The sequence below is a fragment of the Setaria viridis genome, chromosome 8 (assembly GCF_005286985.2).
Source record: "Setaria viridis chromosome 8, Setaria_viridis_v4.0, whole genome shotgun sequence".
Classification (NCBI taxonomy): Eukaryota; Viridiplantae; Streptophyta; class Magnoliopsida; order Poales; family Poaceae; genus Setaria; species Setaria viridis.
In genome coordinates this window covers 11,631,131-11,646,065 of record NC_048270.2, presented here as the reverse complement: position 1 = coordinate 11,646,065, position 14,935 = coordinate 11,631,131, and the positions used below count along the sequence as shown (strand labels likewise).

General features: G+C 45.4%; 1 protein-coding gene across 1 annotated transcript; it reads right to left on the bottom strand.

Annotated features, from left to right (window-relative positions):
• Positions 1 to 1,572: 1,572 nt before the first annotated feature.
• On the bottom strand, positions 1,573 to 2,085 carry LOC117834306 (uncharacterized). Its single transcript, XM_034713913.2, has one exon. It carries the CDS (start codon positions 2,083 to 2,085, stop codon positions 1,579 to 1,581), a length of 507 nt encoding a protein of 168 aa, XP_034569804.1. The 3' UTR covers positions 1,573 to 1,578.
• Positions 2,086 to 14,935: the final 12,850 nt, after the last annotated feature.

Below are 14,935 nucleotides of genomic sequence, written 5' to 3'. Positions count from 1 at the left end.
AAGTTCTATATATTAGATAAAACAGTGTACAGAAAAGTTAATGTCCAGAAATACAGTGACAGTCATAAACAACCAGTAGATGTATAATATATCCAAAAAAAGGGTGCAAGAGTTGTTCAAGGTAATCTGAATAATAAACGGAGAACTGTAGACAATGTTTTATGCCAACAACCACAAATTTGCATATCTCTTTGTACTCTAGTATGCGCTGTGGCATGATCAGGAATGGTTATACACTATGCTGCTTTTAATTAAATATAATTCCTTGCCTTAGCATACTCTATCTAAGTATGCTAAAGAACGTTATTGCGATTACCAACTCAATCTCATCCGATCCTGATGCTGCATGAGTAGATTGGAGTAATGCTAATAAGAAACAACGACAAGACTCGAGAGCGCACGCGGAGCAGCTAGGTGCATGTGTTCTAGGATCACGAGTATCACGAATGGTTCGCATCTTGCAACCCTCGCTTCCGCATGTTAGCCGCCGGTGTTCATTACCCTGCTGGTTATCTCTTGGCATCCATGTTTCTAGAACACATGGACCTGGCTTCTAACAGTCTCTGCTGCCCATCCTGGAGATCTCTGTCCTAGCTGTACCTGGCTTTAATTTGGTGTTCCAGCGCTCGGTGGTCGGTGGGCGTGTAGGCACACCTGCCTGACCCACCACCCAGCGCCGTGGACATCCGGCACTGGTCCGTGGCATCAGGTCCCTCTATTGAACTCCCTTTACCACCGTGTCGCTACTGCCATGTCTATCCGGTGAGTGGCATGGATTCATGGAGCCACATCTCACATGGCTTCATATGGCTGTATACTTCTGGCTTCCCACTGACCTCCGTCTTCTTCCTTTGTCAGTGATGGTTCCTCCCACCAGTCCACCATTATTTTTGCTACGCATGGTTATTTTTCACCGCGGAACGTTCTTGTCCCTCGACTAATAATCAAAAAATTAATTTTGTTCGTCATTATTTTACCATTGATAATAATGTTTCTGTCGAATTCCACTCGTATAATCTTTCCATTAGGGACCTCTGCAGTCGAGCGTGATAGTTAGGTGTAACAGTTCGGGTTACCTCTACATGGCTGTCATATCCTTCCCAGCACTTCCCACCCGATTGCATTCCTGGCCGCTGCACGTAGTCTCCGCACTTTGTCATCATCGTTTGGGTCAAACAGGCCCTTAGGGGACGTTTGCGGGCATCGTAAAACTAGCACTGTGTGCAAAACTTTGTGCTAACTGGGAGTACATACACTACTAGAAAAATAATTTTCCATCCGACATATATACCGGCTAGCATTAGTAGTACCTCGATGGTAACACCAACTGGTACTAAAACATAGATTTTAGTATTAGTTAAGGGGTGTTTGGGAGGGGGGTGCTAAATTTTAGCACCCCCATTTTAGTCACTTTTAGCCCCTAGTGCTCCCAAACACCTAGGCTAAAATGGAGGGGCTAAATTTTAGCCCTCCATAATCCATTAGCCCTCCAAGAGGTGCTAAAATGGACTAAAGGGGCTAAAAGTGGTCCCATTGTCCAAAATTCCTCCCTTTACCCCTCTCTCTCCCTCCTCCCTCTCACTCCTCCCCGCTAGGTCCCGCCGCACGGCACCCCACTGCCTCCGCCTCGCCCGCCGGTCCCGCCACCTCCGCTTCTTCTTCCCGCTTCTTCTTCGCCTCCTCGGGCTCGGTCTCCTCCTCCCCGGAGGTGGCCGCGGCGTGCGCCGCGCCCTCAGCGATGCCGGCGTCGGGCTCGTCGTCAACGGAGACCGGGATGGAGCCCCAGTCGGCGCCGTAGAGAACGGAGGTGGGGCGGACGTGGAGCAGCACGACGGCGTCCCCAGGGCGGAGGTAGTTCTGGACGGCCCACTTGACGGCGAAGGCGGACTCGTCCGAGAGGTCCACCGCGATGCCGATGCGGCGGTGCGGGGAGGACGCCGCGGCCAGCGAGGAGAAGAAGAACCACGGTGAGGTGGGTTGGATCGCCGCCATCGCCTGCGCCGCGGACAGGCGCACCGGCGGCGGCCCGGACGGCAACCTGTCGTCGCCGACGCCGGCAGTCGGGGAGGCCGGGTGGGTCGCCATCGCCGATTCGGCCAGGGGTTGTTCCTCCTCTGGCCTGCGAGATTCCTTCCGGCCGCGGCGGCTCGAACCGAATCGAATCGGGCGGCGGAGGCGGGAGAGCACCAGGGAGGGCCCTGCTCACCCGGGAGGAAGTCTCGGGAGTGGAGCCGCAGCGTCAGGGAGGACGAGGAGGCGTCGGCGCCCTTCTGCGACCGCGGGGATCGCTTGGCTTCGGCTTGTCGGTGGCGGCGGACTGGTGCAGCAAGGCGGCGGCGGCGGCATCAGTGGAGACCGCCAGAGCAGTCCGCCTCGCCACCGCCGCTGCAGCCGGATCCGCGCCGCGCCGGCTCATTCCCTGCCCTGCCGCCGCGTTCCGCCGCCTCCTCGGCGCGCTCGCCGGCGCCGCTGCTGCTAGCCGCTTGCACCCTGCGGCCGCCCGAGAAGCCCCTGCTCAACTCCGACTGAGAGGAAAATGGTGGGAGGGGCAGCACGGCAGGGGCAAAAGGGACATTTTACAGAAGAGGTGCTAAATTTTAGCCCTCTTCCCAAACACCCAAGGTGCTAAAGTTTAGCCCTTTTATTTGAGAGGGCTAAAGTTTAGCCAGGGCTAAATTTTAGCCCCTTCCTCCCAAACAGGACCTTAGTATTGCCACCCGGTACTAATGCTTCTCGAGGCTTTAGTACCGGTTGGTGGTACTAAAAGTAACATTCCGATTTGTCTTACCGCACCAGTAGTAAAGGGTCATCCACAGATTATTTCAAAAATAAAGCATCTCTTATGTACCCAGTATTGTGTAGGTGCGATGGTAACGAGGGTACACACGAGGCAAGAGGTCCAAAGTTTAAGTCCTACGCACTGCACGTGTATATTTCGCGTGAAAAATTACGTGAATTAAGATTTGTCGAAATTTGAAATATATTCTTGACGCAAAACCTTTTAATATCTGTTGGTGTTACCAACAGGTCCTAAATTATCGTTTTATTATCAGGTGAGTGACCCAATACTCGAGGTCAGGACTTCGAGTCCTGGATTCGCACTACTGGCTTCAAAACCGAGATTAAAGGTGGAGTTTGAACCCCGGTATTAATAGGCAGTTTTCAAGTAGCAATCGTGTTTTAGAAAAAAATATGTGAATCGTAAATTACATGTTCTCAATATGCATCACATTTTTCTGTTAAACTACAACTTTTCATCTCTTGTCAATCTGACCTAAGAATATAATTTAGAAAGGTGGTATATGGTGACCTACTTCCTGAACCATCCAATAATGAAACAGTACCACGTGCCGCACGCACTGTGTGGGAAGATGCAGCACCTGTAGCACACAGCGCGGCGAGGCTCTTCATTAGCCTCCTGCCAGCAATCACTCATGGGCTGAAATTAACGCGAACTTGGATTTGTTCTCTGTGCTTGTGATACAATTTATCCCTTTGAGCTAGGGTCTGTGTTCACTTATGCAAACTTTTGTGTCCGTGGTTGTGCTACAATTCAGGCTTTTGAGTGAGGGTCTGGTCTTCACTTTGTAATATGCAAACTTCTGTAACTGGTACCCAACGTCCTTCGCCGACATCACTGGTAAATGAACATATCTCCCCGTTTCTTTAAAAGAAAAAACGGCACATATATAACATTGTTTGAATTGGCCCCTAGGATAATGTTGGCAGGCACATGACATTATGCATGCTGGCTTAAAAAAGAACATGTATAACCGGTACGGGAAATGATTCTCACAGCTGATTGTTCATCTGGCATAGATGACTCTCTAGCTACTATCCATGTCGCTAAATTATTGCCACATGCATAAACGTCAGGGACATGGGTTATTAGAAGTCAGCACGAATGAGGATCTGTAGTAGTTGTATCTCTAGTCATAGATTGGTCAGATTTGGTCAGTTTATTTCTCTGAGTCACTGGCATGTAGTGGAAACTATTATGAATGTAATTCCCTACCTCCAAGAGGCACAAAAAAGTTTCACATCGGATCATATTGAAAGAAACCTGATATACTTCAAAGACATACCTTTGCCTCATGGTACCATGGAAAGTGGAAAGCTTAATCTTAGATGTGTGTCATTCACTGAAATATGTGATCAGTCTGAATTGGCGATCAGAATGGTTTGGACATTCGCAGTCTTAATTCGTCATATATGGAGGGTACCAAATACCGGAGAGCTGCAAACCATTTTGACCAGGACATCACATGTTTTCCTACCTAATTTTTTATAATTTTTTTATTCTAAACCTATTTAATTCGCTCCCACGGGGAGTCGAACTCGAGCCTACTTGATGCTACTCAGGTACTCTATCCACTAGGCTAGAGGCCTTTCATGAGGACATTACATGTTATGGGAGTAATTTCTAATTAGCATTTGGAGATTCTGCATTTCATAACATATCATAAATTGATATTTATTGTGGCAACTTCGTGTTGTTATTGCCAATAATCATCGAAGGAAGCAAGGACAAAAATGAATTATTCGTTATAAGCAAATGAATTGAGGGATATTTGTATCTGTGTACGCTAAAGTAAATGCATGGATCAATGCATAAAAGTAATTAGTGGAGATGAATTCCATATCATAGAGCGCTGACTTGCTTCCTCTTGTGAGGGTGTGTTGCATTCCGAAGTTTGTCATGGAAGCTGGCCTATCAATTTTCATCAACTATTTAGCAAAGAAACAATTGTCTCACCTTACGCACATACGCCCTCGGTCCCACAAAGACTTGTTCGTTTAGCCTTCAAAACTTGTCCCACAAAGAGTATCCATATAATTTTTGGACACTTCAACAAAGGCCTCATAATACCTTCTGGCCCAGTTAACGAATCGATCATTTACTCCAATCATCTCCAACCATCCATGCCCAAGCCAGACTCACTAAATAAAGAAAACTAATAGGTTCGACAATTACTGCAAGCGTGCATGCATAATTAATTCTACTCGGTAATCCATCCGATTAAGAAGAGTTATTAGGAGTACTTTGGACTTGTAGCATTGCTACTATTTTGTCTAAAATTTTATAAACGAACAGCCTTTGTGGGATGGAGGGAGTAGAGTGTACTGTTTGACACATGCCATTTTGTTGCATTCCATACTTTAATTTAACTATACCATTTATTGCGATAAGTGGTGCACCATTGAATACCAACTAAGATCTTGAGTCTCTATCATCCCTACTAATTTTATGGGAGTTTTATGAGCATTAAATTGTATGCCACATCAGCAATTTTGTTGACTTAGCAAGGCATTATGAGAAAGGAGAAGTGAGAGTTTCATCAGATGTGAGAGGGGTTTCATCCCCATGACACTCCTTAGGTACAGTTACCAATTTCTCAGTCTTAGTAACTGTACAACGAAACCGTGGAAACTGACCTAATGTGATTTGTGGAAGGCTTGAGTTCATATAGAGAGATTGAAAAGGTTGAGTACGTTTTATACCAATTTGGGTCAGTTCAAATGTAAATGTAACAGTCGACCCAGAGGTAACAACCGCAAGCGAAGGTCTTCAATTCTCCAGTATTCTTTCCTGTGTCCATTCATTCTTGCGAATTATTTTACCCCTGGCTTCGGACAGATTGCCAAAGGTTTTGGATTATCGCCAATACTTTCTTCACCCCCAATTAAGCGATCAAAAAACTCGACTAGAACTATGGAAAACGTATTTCTTGTGGTCGAGAAGAGAGCAAAACGCGAACAAAAACACCTAATCTGGCACTTACCTTTGTTAGTGAACAGGCCCGCACTAGTCTGCTCTCGTTCATCCATCATTATTAATATGGCGTCCCAGCCTCTCCAAGGTCCAGAAACATAAAGTGCGTGATTGGTGAGGCAGATATGACCCAAATTACAGGCCCGCGAGATGCACCGTCCAACTCCAAATGATTGGTTGCCTGGAAGCAGGTGCAATGAGAGGATGCGGGGCCTGGCTCGTACGTCATGGCTCTGACGCGGAGGTTGGCCCGGGCATTTAGGGCAACCAATCAGACCCAAAGCCACACAACGGACAACCTTAATGCACCGACGCTTTCACAACCTCCTCTGAAGCACTCAGACACACAGGCGTCGTCATTCATCGTGGTCTGCTGGTGCCCGGTGCTGGATCGACCTTCCACTAGTCAAGTCACTACGCAAGTTGTGAATGGGGTCATGGATAAGCTTATTGCACAACGAGGAAAAGATGTATCTTGATTCTTCATCGAGTAACCCCCTAAATACCACCCCTGATTTGCTGATTATGAGCTGCTAGCTCTAGATATGATAGACCTACTTGAAGAGCCACGGTCTATGGAGTAATCACTAAACCAGGTAATTCCAGGTGAATTCATGCATGTTCCATATATATATGGTCCTGGTACGTTATGGCTCTGAGGACTCCAATTATGGCCCCAACAACGTGAGGTGGACAAAGGGAGATTTTAAGAAAGGCGCTAAGAAGCAGCCGGTGAACAAGGTGTCAAAGAAGTAGCCCAAGACCTTCGGCAATGCATGGGCAGTGAGAACCCAAAATTCAAGTATGGGGAAGGCCATGTATCAACTTGCATAATTTCTACATGCAAACATGTATAGGACCATTGGCTACATCTCTTTGACTAATTCGAGTACAATCATCATAACTTCTATCAAAAAAGGCTACTTCCTTGTGGCACATGATTTACAAAATGATGAAAAAGGAGTCTTTCGAATTTTTTTTGGAGCCTTAATATATTTGGATTGTGACTAAACTATTGACTAACAGTTCTAGAGCGGACTACCTAATGGGCCGGGCGCCCACAAGATGTGTGGTCACTATATCTTTGTGGCTGTTGCATGCCCTCAGGTGGAACTTGCTGTGGTACCTCTACTCGGCAAGATCCGCAAGAGAAGATGGCAGTGGCATAGGTGGATGTACGAAACATGGTCCCATTAGACTATAGTTTGTGATTTTGGTGATTGAGTAACAACATATGGGATTCATGGTTTGTCTAGCATACACACCTTGTAGGTTTTATAGGTCGCAAGAATGCAAACCAAACCATGGTAAGATCCAAATCGCGGTGTTCAAGTGTCCAACTCCAAACAATGGTATCTACGGTTATTCTGCGGTATTCAAGTGTCTAAATGACAAAGAATATCCAGAGAATCCAAACAACGGTATTCAAAACAAAAAACGCATAACACCGGATGATACGACAGTGCACCGGACGAAGCAATGGAGTAAGCATTGGAGCAATTGGTACAACATGTAGAAGGGCACCGAATGATCCAATGGGTATCGGACAAAAGGCATCGGATCAACCGGTGGCTACAGTAGCGGTTGTACATGAACAAGACCACTGGATGTTCTGATGGCCTACTTTTTGTGAGCGTCGGATGAATCGGTGACGAGGAGGCACGGAGGAATGAAGCACCGGATGTTCCGACACCCTTGTGCATGTGACTATCGGACTAAGCACATTTTACTTTAAAATCATCCAGAGAATTTTTGGCAAAAACTCATCAGCACCAGATGATCCGATGGTACCATCGGACAAAGAGTCGGATGATCCGATGGCCATTGGATGAAGCATCGGAGCAATTTTGGGCAAGGGGTCCAATGGCTATATGCCTTAGCAGGGGGCTCCGGATGATCTGATGCCTACCCCAAGTGATCATCCGGTCATCTGATGCTCACTATTTTTACTATCCATTGGAGCAACGATACTTTGAGGTCCATGGGCTATTTATACCCCCTCTACTCACCCATTTAGAGTTGTTGTGTGCACAAGTTCATTCAAGATCAACACTCAGTCAAGAACATATTTATGCTACCAAAAGTGCAAAAGTGATAATCCAAGGCTTAGCATGAGCTTGGAAGGGTGAGTGAGTGCAAGGAGTTGTTACATTGTGACTAATTCAAGGAGTGAACCACCATTCCAAACTTGGTGCGCCGGCACCTTAAGGCCTTGGTGGCTCGCCAAGAAGTCTTCGACTCTCCAGCTTTACGTGGAGCGGTGACAATGACTGTGTACGGGGGGACGAGGAGACCCCTTCCTTTGTGGAGAAGCTCCATAGTAGAGACGATGTCAAGATGACCGAATAGAGGGAGTGGTTGGCCTTGCCTTCATGGCATTCATCTCATCCAGCTTGGTGAGAGCCTTTGTGGCGAGACCAAGACATTTATCGAGAGAGACTTGGTAACCGAGAGCATATTCTTGGTGGAGCTCTGTTGGTATAATTAACGAATGCGAATAAATCCGCAAGAGCACGGATACCGTTGTAGCTTTCAGCTTAGAGTATTCCAAGGGTATCGAATCCAAGGGAATGTGTGTGTACTAACTCCTAGTTTAGTCGGTCCAAGGATATACCAAGATAGGTGGCGAGGATAGATAGAATTCCTAAAGATAGCTCTATAGGTGAATTAAAGGTCGATACCCCGTTCCTAAATAGAAACACGCCCGACATTGCTCTGAGCGTTGTTGTAGCGTGCAGTGTGCTGAGCAGGGCGCTTGTTTGTGGTGTTGATCCAGGCGTACGTGGTGGTTATATTGCTAGGAGCGTTCCTGACTGCCGGCTTGACTGCCGCAGCGTCAATAATAACCTAGTAAAACTCCAATGATTATAGGTGATGGGAGAGTGCAAGTTAAATATTCTACTGCCCGACCCCAATGGCACAAGTTGCTTGTGCACTAAACAACCTATTGCTTTTGACTTGATTTTTACCTTAGCTTTGATTAAGGACTATACTACCGCATGTCTGTGCACGCGTTTACCCCCCAAGACGCACACTTTCCTCATTACCTTATTCGTAACACGAATAAGGTACGGAGGTACGACCGGTTTTCTTTGCTCCACTAACATGACCGGTTTTCTCCCTCTCCAGCGTGTCCCCCTCCATTCACCGATGGCTACGGAGGCACGCCACTACCCTCTGCCACCAACACGTGAACAGGCATGGATGTACAGCCGCCGTGACTGTCTCCATCGCTGGTCCCATGACCTCCCTAGCTACTTCTTTATAGCAGTAGCAGGAGACCACGACAAACCCAAAGCCATGAACCCTAACACCGATCTTTATCTCTGACTTTGCTTCGTTTGTTCCTGCCCTCTTTATTTTTCAGAGATCATTGTTTGAGCATTTGAGCCAACCAAGGTAAGGCAAGGAAGGTGAAAACACGACATATCTACCTATACTATTAGAGTGAAAGTTTGAGATACAGTCTCACTCAGAGTTAACCACTTATACCCCTTAGGCCCCGTATGCCAAAGCTTCCAGAGCTTATTCTCTACTGAATCTAGTAAGAGCTCTGCCAAACAGTTTTTCAGAGATAAGTGATTCTCTACTGATTCTGTAAAGTGATTCTCTAAAATAAACTAAGAGCCTGGGAGCTGAAAAAAGTAGCTTCTCCAGATTCTGTGAAGTGATTCTCCATCCTAATTTTAAGAGTTTATGCTATAGAATTAAAGAGAATCAGTTTCAACAATAGAATCACTTCTCTCTTAGATCAACTCCCATAGAGAATCAGAATCAAATGAAGCTCTACCAAACATGTTGTGGTAGAACCGCCAAATTAAAACTCTAATTAAGCATAATGGCCATCATTTGAACACATCAGGCACATTAACTTAATGGTTTAATTTGATAGCACGCATTTACAAATATGTCAATCGAAACAAACACCAGAAGTCTCATGTGAAGGTGAGCACAGATAGTACATACATGACGAAGTTCATACACATACAATTACAAACCAGAATGTGGTACACTAAGTTTTACAAGCCGAGTTCGAATACATAAATAGCTATAGAGTTCAACTGGAATTAACACAATTTTGCCATTATTTAAAAACCGAAACTACGATACGACGAAGCGTGAATGGTAGATCACACACTTCAGCCCACAAGTGTGCAATCTGAGGTCAACAAGTGACTAAGCATCCGGTCCAGCGACTTCCCAACCATCGGCATCACGGCGAATAAGCTTAGCGCAACAAGGATAGAAATCTATATCATCAGGACTTGAAATAAATTGAGCAACAAACCTTGAGCAACTAGTACTCAGCAAGGCTTACTCGACTAGTGGTATATACTTAGCCAACTCCTAGCATGCAAGGATTTTGGCTCAGGAGTTTGTTTTGCCAAAAAGCTACTAAGGGTGGATCCTTACTTTCAATGTTTTAGCCAAGTTAAAGTGAGAGTAACTATTTTCTATGTTTGCATAAAAACAACCATTCAGTGTGGAAAAATAATTGATTAAGCAAACAACAATTTATCATCATTCCCTTTTCAATTCTTTATAATGATGAGACAGAGAGATCAAGGTTCTCTTATTCGAGAGATGCAGCGAAAAACCTAACCACATGACATATGCATGCCCCGTCGAGCCACATGTGGCAACCGTTCCCATCTCCACCATCGAAAGTCTGAACTACCCCGCCAGCACTACTCAGCCGAGCCCTACGAGAGACCACAAAAAAAGAATACATACCCAATTCTCCTCGGCCACTCGACTTGCCCTAGAGGGCGGGTAGGAGTTCAAACTCTGGAGCAAATCAAGTACTACGTTTGCCAGTTTCAACTACCTCCTACTCCTAGCATGTGATTAGTACTGTTCAAACTTGATCAACTGTGCCACAATGAACAGGCCTTAATTGACACAGGTGGATCTACACATTCAATCCATACCTCATATCTTCAACCAAAACTCATCTTCGCCTGGTCTCGATTTTACCATTTGAGCCATTTTCCACAATTAAACATAAGTACTATGTGCCCTATATCTCGCGAGTGACAGGCAATTACTCGACTTCTACCGAACTTAATTAAGCATAGCAGAGCTAACGGCCTACACATACTAGTATAACCATGGCAACCTATGGATCATGCATCTATGGTTTCATCCAACTCCTAGAAACGTAAATGCACAATACATAATTAAACATTAATTGCATAAATTAAAATAGGGTCATGCTCTGGGGCTTGCCTTCTTGCTGCTCAGCGATCTACTCTTCCGGACCTTGGGCCGGGTCTTGCTGCTCCTTTAGTGTCCCCTACAGCTCTGGTGCTTCCTGCTCCTCCTACTCGTATACCACGTCGCTAGCTGCGTTTTCTAGATGAATGCACATGCGATGCAAGATTAAAAGATGCACATACTCACATATAACAAAGAGCAGTTATTTATCGCGCATAATGATTAACAAACTATGCAAGGAACCGCTGGGATACTACTATGATGAGGTTCAGATATTAACTTTACTTTGCTCCGAAGTACTTCACAAAACAACTTATGTAATGTAACACAAAAATATACTACCATTTTCATAAAGAAAAAAAATACTAACTAGTGGTCCATTATGTTTCAAAATGAATTAAATAGAGATGATCATTCTTATAATCACTCTCAGAGATAAAAATGAGTTGCTAACATTTACAAGTTGCAAAGTAACCATTACAGGAATTAAAATATCTTAAAACACTTCTAACATGTTTTATTTTTATTGAGATTAATATAGCTAGGAATAAGGAAATTCATTAAACTAAATTGTAGATACAACCTGGTGATGAACAAGTAATAAACTGATAAAACCATTGACAAAATATTTTACAGAAATTTATTATGATTTTTTGGTAAACACAATTATTTGTGTACAATAAACTATTTTATTTATGTTCTGAATTTTACTAAGTGTAGAATAGCTATCACTGGATCTAACATTCTTCATACGTGATGAAGATCATAACAATCTCAACTAAAGTGGTTTCATAATTTTATCATTTTTCTACAAATTATTATGCAATTAGCAAGATTCATATAGCAAACAAAAGATAGCTCCAAAACAGAACGACAACCACAAATATCACATATATAAGTTACAGATCTGAAACCTACATGACTCAAGGAAGCTAACAAAATTAGTTTCACAATTTTTGGAGAAACCTATAATTTACTAAGCATTTAACAAGTATAGCACAAGATAATTTATAGAACTAAAAATACAACAGATACATGCACACACTCATTCGTGGGTGAAACTAGACTTTACCAGAGAACCAACAAAATTTAGTTTTTATTTTTATCATTTTTATACGATTTTATACACATTTCTATATTTTCAGCCGGTTTAAAAGATAAGTAAACAAAACCAGGTTTACGTTAAGGTTCCTGGAAACATCTTTCCTTAACAGATCTACCCTTCCTTCTTAACTAGCCCCCTGATCTTTTGCATAGCCCCCTGAAACAAAACCCACCTAACATATAAACCCAAAGTTTTGAGCATAACCCCCTGCAGTTCTTTTCTCCTCACAACCATGCTCCTCCCTCCATCTTTTTCCTCTGGCTCACCCGTGCGGCCACGGCGAGGGGCGGCGGCGCGGCTACGCCGACGCGGGGGCTTCCCCTCCCACCTCTTTGACTACCCCATATGATTCCCTACACCTAAGCGCACCTCCTCCCTCTCCTATCTCCACGAAAACCAACCCTAGACCTACCCGTGCGAGTAGCGGCGCACGGCCGGCGGCGAGCACAAAATCGAGCGCGGAAAGTTGTCTAATATGGCACAAGAGCGAGAGCACGAGCACCAGGACCTCACCATGGTTCTTTTTGTGTAGTTTTTTTAGCACGAGGAAGGATGGAGGGTGGTTGTCGACGTGACGATGTGTGGGTGGCCGGTGGTGGCTCGCGGCACATGGCGGGCGGGGAAACCTCAATCCCCGACCGCAGGAACCATAGACAGCGGTAATGAGCGGATGAGGGTGGAGCTGGGGAAGTGAGGAAGCTGTGGGTGGAGGTGATTTGATTTTGGTGGAGGGGGTGGGGAGGATTTGGCCGGCAGGCGGATGGTGGTTGAGCTCGGCTCTCCCCTGCTTGCTCTACCGAAAGAAGAAGAAGAACGAACAAAATGGGAGAGAGAGAGAGGAGGCCGGCGACCAGGGGAGGAGATCGGGCCGCGGGGTCGCCGTCCGTGCTCTGCGGAGCAGTGGGCGAGGACGGCGCGAAGTGCACGACTTCAAGTACTTAAACACATGCAAAAGTGCACCACTTCAAGTATTTAAACATGAATTGATTCAGACGTGACTTTTTATTTGTTTTTTCACTTGCAAAACAGCTCAAGCCCTTGTTGCACTTAGCTTTCAATTCACGTACCAACACCACACGAGTGAAAGCATTAACCAACTTCATTAAGCACAATTTTGCACTCAAAAAAGATGCTAATTACTCGAGCCCTGTAGATGAATAACACTAATAAAATGTCTAAACACTAGAGGTGTTACACAGGCCCTTGTAATGGACCCATAGTATGTTAACAGAATAGCGTGTAAATTAAATCATGGTTGTTAACCAACCTTTTGTAACATGTGCGATACTTTGGCTGGATAGGATAGAGTTTGCTATTCCAGGCTGTTGTAATCTTTATTTGTGTCGTATTTTTTCACACACGCTGGAATAATCGTGTACCTTATTTTTTTCCGGCGTCGTGCGTTTCTAAACATATGAGAAACCACTAGGAGAGTTCAGAATTATAGAAAATCAATTTGTTTTTACACGTCGTTGACACTGTGAGAGCGTGAGAGATATCATAGCAGCCCTGGGAAGAATGCCACTCCTCCTATCTGCTCTTCTTATCTCAGAAGAAAGCTAGCAGAGCTCAATGCAACCGATGAAAAGATGACAAGAAGCAGGTCTGGGCCTGAGAAATATGCTTGGCATCAAACTGTAAGGTAGTATTAGTTTTGTTGATTAGAGAGGTGTGGCGCCCTGTCTGTGTCTACACATATTGCAGAATGCGAGCGATGGGCTATATATTGGCCACATTTCTATGACGCGCGCAGTGACCAAAGAACATGTCGTCAAATACTTGGGACAAACGAAGAGGAGTACATACCCACAGATGGAACAATAACATACTGACTTGAACACACGCAGAAATTCAGTGATCACACACTTCACGGCCATGTGCGATACGAGCACTTGGACACACACCCACGCTACGAGTCAATTTGCCGGACCGCCGGTGGCGTCGACGACCTTGAAGTGCATGCATATGTGGTCGACGACCTTGAGTCAATTTGCTCCGGGTTCTTGACGACGATGTTGTGCATGTGGTCAGCGCCGACGCTGGCGAAGTCAGCGGGCAGCGAGATGAGCTCAGCGCTGTCACCGCGGCGGAACAGCAGGAGGGAGGTGTCGCCCGGATCGTCGCCGCAGCGCTCCCAGCCGAGCTCCAGCAGCCGCCGCTAGCGCTTTAGGGCCTCGTGCGACGCCATGCACCGTCTCGCTCGCTGGCGCGTACACCAGCGCCTTCTTGTTGCTCGGGCCCGCTGCCACACCAGGCTCCTCCGGCGGGAGACTCCTCAGCACCCCGTTCTTGAACACCCACACGCCCGACATCTTCGCTGTTTTGCTTTCGATGATGTCGGGCGTGGTGGTGAGGTGCTTATATAGGCGAGGGCGTGGTGGAGTGGAGCTTGCTTATGATATAAAAGTGCAGCTGCCTTTGTGCAGCGTGAATGATAACATCGTAAAACTCCAAGGAGTAGGTGATGGGGACGGCAAATATTACGCTGCTCGACGGCACAATTATTGGCGCGCACTAAACAATCTCCTGCGGGATTGCTTTTTACCTTCTCCTTTCTGAAGGACTAACAACCACGTGTATCATCGCGCACGCGTTTAACCACCCATCACGTACGATCTACGCTCATGGTTACCACACCCATCGTTCAGCCGCCTCTTCTCTTTTTGGCGCAAACTACACGCCTGCATACTACAAAAATTAAAACAACAGTTAGCCATTAAAAAAAAGAAAGGAATAACTAAAATGATTTATAATTTGTAATAATTACAGAGACATACGTGCCTTCTATTGAAGAAATAAAAGCTAAAAAACCAACGCAAACAATTACCAGAACGGAGCCT